General features: G+C 38.7%; 1 protein-coding gene across 1 annotated transcript in view; it reads right to left on the bottom strand.

The window, feature by feature from the left end:
- Window positions 1-1,725: 1,725 nt before the first annotated feature.
- Window positions 1,726-11,276, bottom strand: part of AKR1E2 (aldo-keto reductase family 1 member E2) — a 33,470-nt gene continuing 23,919 nt past the window's right edge. Inside the window, exons 8-10 of the mRNA XM_027857337.1 lie at window positions 10,029-10,112; window positions 6,219-6,301; window positions 1,726-2,134 (exon numbers count right to left, since the gene is read on the bottom strand). Coding sequence (XP_027713138.1) covers window positions 2,092-2,134; window positions 6,219-6,301; window positions 10,029-10,112 — 210 coding nt within the window. The 3' untranslated portion in view covers window positions 1,726-2,091. The remainder of the gene's footprint in view (window positions 2,135-6,218; window positions 6,302-10,028; window positions 10,113-11,276) is intronic.

Below are 11,276 nucleotides of genomic sequence, written 5' to 3'. Positions count from 1 at the left end.
ATTAGAAAAAAGAAAGGAAAACCAAATTGCCAGTGCAAAACAAAAAGGAGGAATTCACAACAAATGAAGAAGAAATAAAGGTTATTATTAGAAGTTATTTGACTAATTATATGTCATTAAAATTTACACACTAAATGAAATGGATGAATATATACAGGAAAACAAAATTTTCAGATTAACACAATAAGAAATAGACAATTTAAATAATTCAGAACTTAGAAAAATAAATTGAATGGCCATAAGGGGAATAAAAGAAAAAGAAAGAAAACCAGGACCAAATGCATTTACAAGCGACTTCTCTCAAAGAAAAATTATTACATAAACTCACAAAAATAGGAAAAGAAGGTGTCAGAGGTACAGCTCTAATGCCAGTACCCTCTTAATTCAGGTTCCATATTAAGGCAAAATGGGAAGTCATTTTGAAGTTTAACAAAGGAGGTTTACTCTGTCCCAACAAAGCAAGACTATGCATCACAGATACAGGGGCTGTGTTCCCTGGACACAGCCCCCCTTATCTTCATCTGGAAACTCATTTGGTCAGTACGTCATCGGGGTATGGTTGCTTGTGCTCTCAAGGCACTGACCAAGTCTGAGAGACCTAGAATCTACATGGCTGAGACTTTTTATGTCTGTAGATGACCAGGAAACTACATCAAGGAAGCTAGGACCAATCAGGTTTGTCCTATCACATAACCATCCTTTAGTAGTAAGATCCTAAGGATCTTCTAGAGCTGTGGTGTCAAATTTGAATAGAAGAAACAGATCCCTGGGAGTCACATATTGAATTAGAAAACTACAAATTAACATTATGTTGTATTTTTATTTATTTTGTTACACATTTTCTAATTACATTTTGATCTGGAGTTCTGTAGGCCATGAGTTTGACACTTCTATAAAAGACCTTTTACTATTTAAATGCTTACAGGGCTATCACTGGACGGTTATCCCAGCATGGGCAGTACTAAGGGGAAAAGAGAAATAAACAAAACAAACAAAAATGTGGAAAAGGGAAAAAAGCCAAAAATTCTTAGCCTTTCCTCTCTCCTTTAGAAGGACAAATTTCAAGTCTTTTACTGGTCCACGTGGCAGGTGATGCCAAATCTTTGCATTTCATGGTAGGTCTCTGAATGCAAGATGGTAATGATGAACTGAGGTTCATGATACCTCCAATATAGTCTCAGATTTCTTCTGATGTGAGGTGGTGATGACAAACATAACATTTCCAAGAACATTAGTGTTACAGCATGGACTCTTCTTACACAGTCAACAATTCTCTATCAGGCATCAGAGTCATTTGTGTAAAACTGGCCATAAGCCTCTTTCGTAAACTTGATACTCAGGTTTTCCCTGTACCTCTAGCCACTCAGCATTCTCTGGCCCACTTGCCAAAAACTCCCCAAAAGCCATTTTGGGGGAATGATACAAAATCTTTGTCCCCCTTGAGAAGTCTCTGTGAAGTAGCTGTCCCCTTCTTCCCCCACAGCCAAATAAGGACTCTCCCTCACCCTCATCCAGTGACTCAGAATTATCACCAAGTCAACTAAAGGACTCACTTCCTTCCAGGCAAAATAAACCGACCATAGTTATCTAGCTGGAAAAACACTCGCAGGAGAGCCAACTCCCTCTTGGCTGAGAAATTCCCCAGCAAACAACACTTGCAACACATACATAGATCTGAGTCTAATAAACACGGCACTAAATCACTACAATAAAACTGCACCCTCATTATTTCACTTACCATTACTTTATTAACAGTCATGCACATCTCCACTGTGAATTAATTGAAAAAGGTAAACTTAGGCACCGTGGCACACAGGATGACATTAGCGATTTATAGGTCAGTTTTCTAAAATCCCTCAATACCCTGTCTTCAGTCCCTTAGACAGTACTAGAGATTTTGCAAAAAATGGAAAGACTGGCCACCCTCCAAATATTTATATTTCCCAACTAAAGCTGTTCCTATATACATTTTTTTAAACCACAAAACACTTTCCAGGGTTGGGGTAGTAGAGAAAGTTTTCTAGAAGTCAAGATTGCTGTCTTTGTACTCAGATGGGAAGGGCAGAGAAGGAAGGCTAGTCCAGATCATCCTCAGTATTCAATGTTGAAAGGATAGTCTTTGTGATTTTTAGCACTACAAAAAGAGAAAAAAAAAGATCCTGGTATAAACTTAACAAATAAACATTTGAACTGAGTAACATGTATTGTTTCCTCCTGTTGGCATAGAGTTAGTCTTAACCCCACTTAGTGACTTGCACAGGAGTTAATAATGCAGGTGTGGCAGGAGATGGGGAGGAGGGCCTGATGGATAAGACTAGTGATATCACTGATAATAAGGAAACTCCAGGTGAGGAAACCCCCTCTACCCAGCACCTTCTCTGTAATTTAGAGTCTTAGAAAGCTGCTTAGAGCATGGGTTCCCTGCCTGTCTTATAAAACATTTTAAAAATGTAAAAAACATTATTAGTTCATGATGGGGTGCTAATGATGGACCCCTAAAAAGAAAATACCATGTCTTTGGGACCTGAACCCCAAAACTCCTGAACCCAGATCTCTGGTGCTAACCTGTTCCCAGTCAATAATCCTTTTAACTGCCCTTTCACTGGGGCTCTCCCACCACTTAACTCCTTCCATTGTCTGCACGTGGCCCTACCCCAGGCTACTTGCCACCCCTTAATCCCATCCAGATCTTCCCACAGTCTTTCTGTATAAAATATCAATCTTATCCTCATCAAATGTTCAGATTCTTCAAATCTGACCCACTTGTAGGGGTATTACAAACAGTGCAGACTCACTAGGAGTCCACTCTGCTTCTATTGGTTTTACAGCAAACTTGCTACTTGGACTGAAAAAAGGCTTGAGTGAGTGAATTCTTTGGAGGCAGACCTGTGCCCTGTACCCTTGCATTTTGGGGTTCCTAGCACACCTAAACCACAACAGTTCAGGCGCAGAAATAACTCTAATCCCATGTGACAGTTTGCAAAGCATGGTATAGATGGTTACAAAGCATCCCTTGGCATACCTTTTTAGGTTATTTATATACACTCTCACAACCTAAGAAAGATTTGTTGTTATTTTCACTGTTATCATTAATTGGTTCTGTAAGACCACAACATTGATGCTACTGGGAGAACTAGTTCCAGATAAATACTGGTATAAAATTGGCAATGAGCTGAATAATGCCACAGTGGAGCATGGTTATAATTTATTACTGAATATTTTATGAAACTACTTTACTTCTGTGACAATAAAATCTTATGTGGGTTATGCCTCCAATAGTTAAATATTAATACGAATAATTTCACCACTATAAAGCTCTTAAAAAGTTTTTAAAGTACAAAAAGCTTACAAAAAAGGCTAAAAGTGTGGATAGAGCACCGGCCCTGAAGTCAGGAGGACCCGAGTTCAAATTTGGCCTCAGACCAAACACTTGACACTTACTAGCTGTGTGAACCTGGGCAAGTCACTTAACCCCAATTGCCTAAAAAAAAAAAAAAAAAAAAAGGGCTAAAAGTCAGCCTGGCATATGATAGGTAAAGTACTGGTTTAGAGTCAAGAAGACATGTAAGTGCTGCCTCAAGACATTTACTAGTCAAGTGACTCAGGCCAAATTACTTAACTTCTTTAGGCAATTCTTCAATATTAATTTATTTACTAAGTCAGGCACATCACAGGCCTCCCAACCAGGAATAAAGGAGATCACAGATAATTCTTATTGCATGAAATTCAAAAGTTTTGGGATTAACAAAATTAAGGCAAGTAGGATAAGAATGGAAGTGACTAGGAAAAAAAAAACTTTGCAACTATTTCTGATAAGGTTTGGTATCTAAGCTATGCAGATAACCAAAGACAAAAGCTAATACCTGCGGTATAAATGGGGGAAAATATCAGCAAACATTTCCAAAGAGAAGAATTGCAAATTATAATATGAAAGAACAATCCAAATCACTAATAATAAACAAAGTGAAAACTGAGGTTTCACCCCCACAGCTAGCAACCTGGCAAAGATGACAAAATATTGGGAGAATCAATGTTGTAGGGGTTGTAATTAGGGCTGCAAATTGGTCCAACCTTTCTGTAAAGCAATTTGGAATTATTTTTTTTTAAAAACAGACAGTTGCCATCAATTCCCATTTCTATGCATATACCACCAACTCCCAAAGGAGTCAATCACAAAAAGAAAGGCCTTATATATTATCAAAATACATATAGCAGCACTTTTTGTAACAGCAATAAACTGGAAACACAGTAGATGCTCATTCATTGACTGGTAAAATCACATATGCAATGACTACAAAGGTATAAATGGAAAGAACAAGAATAATAGAATAACTGAAGTTAACATTGTGAAATTATAGTGACCACATTTGGTCCCAAAGAACAGATATAAGAAAAGTTTCCTCTTTTCTTTGCGGAAGTGGGGGCTAAAGATAGGGAAGACTGCAATAATATCAGATTTTTTTTCTATACTATTGCCTTTGCTAAACTGTTTTCCCTTTTACAAATTTTTATTATGAGATAACGCTTCAGTGGAAAGTGAGAATAGAAATATTGGAAAATGCAGGTTATACAAGAACAAAAAATGTTAATAATTTTTTCTTTGGTGGAGGAAGTTTCCATGCCAAGAATTCTCCATGCTGATGAAATCAGAGATCATCCTGAAAGCACGTCCCAAACAGGTATATGATGTGCCTAAACACGGTAACATGGAGGGACAATAACTCCACAAGCATCCAGAAAACACAAAATCATTTTGTGATCACAGCTTTGATTTTTATCAATGAATCTTCCTTGGATTCTTTTAAATCAAACTAACTAAATTTACAGGTGAGTTACTTCTCTACCACCTATTAAATTTGTGCAGGCATTTGTTCCTGATGTAAAGTTCCTACCTTAGTCCTCAAGTTCTAGACCAAATGTAGTCATTTGTTCCAGCCCTACCATGATTCCCTGCCTTGATTTTACCATTCTGAAAGGATAAGTGGCCAGAACAACCTTGATCAGGAAGGGTAGTGATATACACCTACCATTCTATCTGATCCTGACTGATCTACAATCAAGGCCACCTACCATTAAAGCACGACTGCTGAATCCTGCCTCAGGATTGGGTCAGAGTGAATCCCATGATTCTTGACTCTAGCTGGAACTGGTAACTGTCCCTGCTGTGACATTTTGTTTCCCCAGAATAGGATATTATGGATTATCAGAAGAGCCTGTTGATGTTATCCCCACCACCACCATCCTCCAAGACAGTTCTAAAACCTCAAAGTAGAACCTGAAGAAATATAGCTTTGGACTTGTTCTAAAACACTCTAACTTTTCAAACGGATGAGGATTCATGGTATTTCATCAGCTATGAACACATTTAACCCCACTCCGTGTCACAGGTACACTGGCAAAGTAAAGTACATTTGCACACCACCTGTTTATACATTTCTGAGATGCATGTTTAGAAAATAGGCAGGAGAGTTTCTGGCAAATCAATGAATTCAATCAATAGTTCATTGTGAGGTACTGAGGTTAAAGGGAAAGAATTTCTGCCCCAATGGAAAAATATGGCACTCTCCACCCGCCTAACTCTACTAGAATAATACAACATGCACACCATGTACAAAGTATAGACATTTGAGGGAGGGAGCATTAATACCTAGGGGGAATTTAGAAAGGCCTTTTGAAGGAGATGGCACCTGAACTGAACCTTGACAGGATCAAGGAGTTCTAAGAAACTGAAGTGAGGAGGGAACGCATGGTAGACATGTGGACAGCTTGTGCAGTGACAAGGAGGCAAGAGAGAGACAGACATTACAGGTGAGGATAACAAAAAGTTCAGAAGTTTAGAAAGATCAGAAAAAAACTGCCCCTCATTGGTTAAAATGCAGCAATGCAAGTAATGCTTTTGTCTTTATAAAATGAAAAACAGGTGGGAAATGCCCCACGTCTGGGCCCTAGTATTTGACTCTGAAAATGGAAATGAATTTGGAGTAAGCAGTAGCATGCAAAATTCCAATGAATTACCTTGCCTGACATCAGGTATTTAGGATCTAAGGTAAAATCTCTCATCTTTGAAGCATTTCAAAGCTGATCCTCAATTTTAATGGCTTATGTTGTAGCAATGAAACCATCAATATCTTCCTCCCTCCTACAAGCAATCATGTCCAATGATTATCATTAACAGAACATACACTGTTTAAAGCAGAAGGAAGGGAAGCTAAACTTACTTAGGAAATTGAGCCAATCGAAGATTCCTATTTAGGCGGAGGAGGGCATCCATGTCTTCTTTTGTGAGTTCAAAGTCAAAAACCTAGAACCATATGATATCATAAAATTTATTGCTGAAAAAAGAACTTAGACATAATCTATGGAGAGTAAGCATGGTATAGTGGATAGACTTCAAGTTAGGAAGCCCAGGTTGGAATCTTACCTCAAACACTAGCTGTGTAACCTTAGGCAAGTCATTCTCTGAGCTTCAGGATCCTCATCTATTTAATGGGGAAAATAAGTTGTCTTGCCACTGGACTTCTATGACTCTGGAAGCAAAAGTGAAGCTGATGACTTTGTGCCACTCTGCCTCACTTAAATCCAATTTATACTTAAGGTAAGACATCACCCTTGATGTTAAAGGACACTCTTCAAATGAATGACAGTATATTCCTCAAAGACTTGTTATAAAGATACAATGAAATCATGGATGTAAAGGATTTTGTAAAAACGTAAAGTATGAAAGTAATTATCATCATTAAAGTCACCACCACCACATGGTCCAGACTCGTCATTTTGAAAATGAGGTGAGGCATAGAGACACTAAGTGACAAAGGTAAGTAAGGTGGTCAGCATCAGAGCTAAGACTTGAACCCAATTCTTTTGACTCCAAATCTGGGGCTTTTTGACTACACGACATATTGCTAAAAGAGGATTTAAAACCAGGAAATGGAAAACTGGTTACAAATGTTTATGAGGTTAGAATGTAATGAATGCAAACTAATGATAGCAGTTTAAAGTAAAATAATCCAAGAAACTAGTCCATCACAATCTGATGACTCCTCTCAGAACCAACCCCAAAATATTACATATCTAAATACTTAGAAACTTACTTTAATCCAGTTTTATTGCTGTGTAAACTTTCATGGGGAAAAAAAAAAACTATCTGCTTTTAGTTGTAGCAGTTTGTGACAACTTTAGGACAACAATGTGAGTGCTGACCTGACCTGACCTGACCTAACATTCTATTTCATACAGGATAGAAAAATATTCCACTGCCTTTCGCAACCAATGTCACATTGATGGCTGATATCCAAACACTGATCACAAGTAGGGAGTAGTTTCCCCAAAGTCACCATTATATAACCAGTGTCCTAAGAGAATTTTAATATAGCTGCTATTTTGCCTGAAACAGTAATAGGCTGGAGCTTACAGAATTTAGCAGAGATGTGAAACTTTGTCTCAGCTTAGTGATAGAAGGGTTTCTGGTTCAGCTTTAGAATACCTATTTAATTAAGCTCAGATATCAATTACAGCTTTGACTCTGGTCAGCTCCTGCTCTGTTTTCAAAATTCCAGCTTGAGACAGTAGCTTTAGCTCCAGTATTTGCTGATCGGTTTGTTAATTTCCCTGATGTGTATCTTCCCCTTCTTCTATCTATTCTTTGATGTATAAATTTTTACCTTCCCTCTATAAAATTCCTACTATATCCATCCTGATTTGTCCTACGTAAGTAACACTTACAGAAATGTTACTCATTTCTAAATTGGTTTTTGTGTAATATGAGACTCTGCTCTGAGCATATAACAAACGAATTATTAAAATGGCTCTGCATGTTGACAAATACGATTGACAGCAGTACTTATCATTGAATCCTTGGATATTTTTATATTCCCAGTATTTGGATACAATTTCCCATTAAAATCTGAAGATATCAAAAATGCAAATAAAAGTCTACAAAGTGTAGACTGAGAAATTCTGTCTCCAGGACTTGGAGTCTCAGCCAGTGTCACAAAGGTCCCAGGCTGCATTCTGCCTGTTGGAGTGCTTACAGAGTATCCTAACTACTCTAAGAGCTGGAATATTTTACAATGATCACGTTACCTTATGAGTCCCTATAATGTTCTCTGAATTGGGAGAAGGGAATGATGGTGGTAGGTTAGTGGAAAGTGATAGATATGAGAGGAAAAAAAGCATCAATAACACATTTTTCAATGCCCAGAAGAAAAGAAAATGGTAAACAGGGTGGTTTTGTTACTATGTTGTTAAAATTTGTATACTTGTTTAGAAGCAAAATATGCATAAAGTTCAATTTCTTCTTTTTGTTGTTGTTTAGTCATTTCCCACTCTTTGTGACTTCATTTGGGGTTTTCTTGGCAAAGATACTGGAGTGGTTTGCCACTTCCTTCTCCAGCTCATTTTACAGATGAGAAAACTGAGGTAGGCAGGGTTAAGTGACCTGCCCAGGGTCACACAGGTACTAAGTGTCTGAGTCCAGATTTGAACTCAGGAAGATGAAGTCTTCTGACTCCAAGCCTGTCACCCTATCCACTGCACTACCTAGCTGCCTCCTTATACCTACCCCCACCTCCCTCCCTCCCTCTCTCTCTCTTTCTCTCTCTCTCTTTTTCTTTCTCTCTCTCATTTGTTGATGATTATTTTAAAAAAGAAAATTAAAAAGGGAAAAGGGAACAGGGAAGGAAACAAGCATTTGTATGCCACCTACTATGTGCCAGGCATAGTGATAAACACTTCGTAAATTTCATCATATGGTCTTTACACTAGCTTTGACTTGGCCTAGAAGATGGGGTTGGCATCTCCTAGAAGTTGTTAAATCCTGTTTATCTGCCTTCCTTGGGCAAAAGAGTTAGCAGCCTGGGGGAAAAAAAAGCTGCTCCCCCTCAAAAATCTCTCTCCCATTTTGGGAGTGGGGGTGTGGGTGGGGGTGGGGAAGGGAAGGCATCCAGACCTATGCTTCCACTGATTTAGGGAGCTCCTGGACAGGGAGTTCTTCTACCCATGCTGGTCAGCCAGCTGTTCTGCAGTTTATAGTCTCAGAGCTTCTGAAGTTAAGTGACTTGCCCATGGTCACAGGCACACATGTAGTATGTGTCAAAGGAACTGAACCCAGGCCTTTCTGACAACAATTTGGCACTCTAGACACTTAAGCCTGGCTAATTTCTGTCTTTCATATACAGTCTATCAATTAGATATTCAATATTAGATATTTGGGTTAAGAAATTATTTTTTTCAATCCAATAACCCATTGGTTCTGTTAAACTTGTCAGTTGTTCACACTCTTATTTTAACCATGTGGTGTCTCAATCCTTAATACCTAGTTACTAAACAGTTCTGCCAGCCCGAAAGAAAGAGAGTTTTGAATGGAGGATAAGAGGGAGTAATTTAATACAGTAGGCCTGAAAGGAGTTCAGCAGGAAGGGATTTTGAATACATTGTTGAAGGGAGGTATGAATGTGCCAGAAACAAAGGTCTGAGACCAAAGAAAGGGCACCAACAACTCAGTGAAGACAATGCCAAACCCTGGCCTAAGGAGGTAAACTCACATGTTCGGCTAGAGCTACTCAACGTTTTACTGTATCTAATGAGTATCTGCAGCTTCCCTGATATAAGCAACTCTACCTGACTTAGCTGCCCCAGCACTCAAACCATTTCTCCTATTTCTCTTACATCTTGGCCTCGATCACCCCAAATTTCTTATAATGTAACAAAGACTCCATCACAGGATCACAGACTGAGTTGGAAGGGATCTGGGAGATCTACTTCAAACTTTTCTTTTTCACAGGTGAAGAATGTGCCCTGGAGGAGTGAAGTGACTTATTTAAGGTAATACAGGCAGTAAGTAGCAGAGCCAGGATTTGAACTCAGCTCTTCTGACTACAAATCTGTCCTGTCCACTCCATCCTCCTGTCTCTAGTTCCCTGGTCCTGAAGAAATCTAAGGAGATTGCAGAAGGACAACTCCCTTCGAACCTTTTGACCTGATGATGGGTGAATTTTTGGCCCAGTCATCAACCAGCCAGCAATACTTACCTGGAAGTTTTCTTTTATTCGACTTGGTGTGACAGACTTGGGGATTACCACCACATTTCTCTGTATATGAAATCGGATCAAAACCTATGGGAAAAGCCCCACATATGGAGATTGTGTGAGTCAGCTAATTACAGTTTTTTCCCAACAAAGAGTCTAATTGTGCTTCCTTTAATACCTCTCCACCCCCAAAATAATCATTCAAATAGGTAGTTTTTATTATATTATCACCAAAGTCTGAAATTAATCAACCAGATTCTGCCACCATGTTACATAGGGAAGGTTAGTGAGACTCAGCACTCTAGTAATTATGACAGTACAACAAAATAAATTTCAATAATAGATTCTGCCTTCCAATACATTCTTGTTGATGATATTAAATGCTGTAAGGGTTTAGCTATTAAATACTATAGGATTTAGTTTGCTGGGGAATGCTACAAATATCTTATTTCAGTTTTTAGGGAAGGGGTTAAACAAGGAAGTATTCATGGAATTGGCAACACTATAGATTTTGTGAATCATTGAACATTTATGTGGGCCATCATCATCATCATCATCATCATCATCATCATCAGCATTGCTACAATCAAATTTGTTTAATACCTTCCTCATTTCCTAAGGAAATGAATACTCATCTTTTGGAGAAGTTAATATCTAGCCGCAGGAACTTGCAGTATGTAGAAAGGACCTAGGATAACCGACTACAGGGGTAGGTTATTGCATGTTTCTCTCTTCTTAAGGCTGGTTTCAGGCTCAGGGCCAAAGAGTCTTTCAAGCTCTCTCTATATAACCTGGCTCCAAACTGCCTTTCTAACTTCTTCTCATACTACTTACCGTCTTCCACATACTTCATTCTCTAGTCAAATTTGGGTTTTTTTGGTTTTTGTTTTGTTTTTTTTTTTTTGTTTTTTGGCAAGGCATTTGGGGTTAAGTGACTTGCCCAGGGTCACACAGCTAGTAAGTATCAAGTGTCTGAGGCCAGATTTGAACTCGGGTCCTCCTGACTCCAGAGCCAGTGCTCCATCCACTACGCCACCTAGCTGCCCCCTCTAGTCAAATTTGACTAGTTACCAACACATGAAAACATCTCATGCTTTCCCTCCTTTGTGCTTTTATTCACATCATTTCCTACACCTAGAAGGCCACTACTGTAAATATGATTCACTCTTCAAGATATAGCACAAGTAGTCCCATTTGGATCATTGGGGGCAGGGTACAGAGGGCAATCTATGGAAGAAAGGGACTCTGTAT

Source organism: Vombatus ursinus, unplaced genomic scaffold (assembly GCF_900497805.2).
Source record: "Vombatus ursinus unplaced genomic scaffold, bare-nosed wombat genome assembly UNPS02012082.1, whole genome shotgun sequence".
Taxonomy (NCBI): Eukaryota; Metazoa; Chordata; class Mammalia; order Diprotodontia; family Vombatidae; genus Vombatus; species Vombatus ursinus.
Note: the sequence above shows the minus strand (reverse complement) of the source record. Positions and strands in the feature narration are given on the sequence as shown.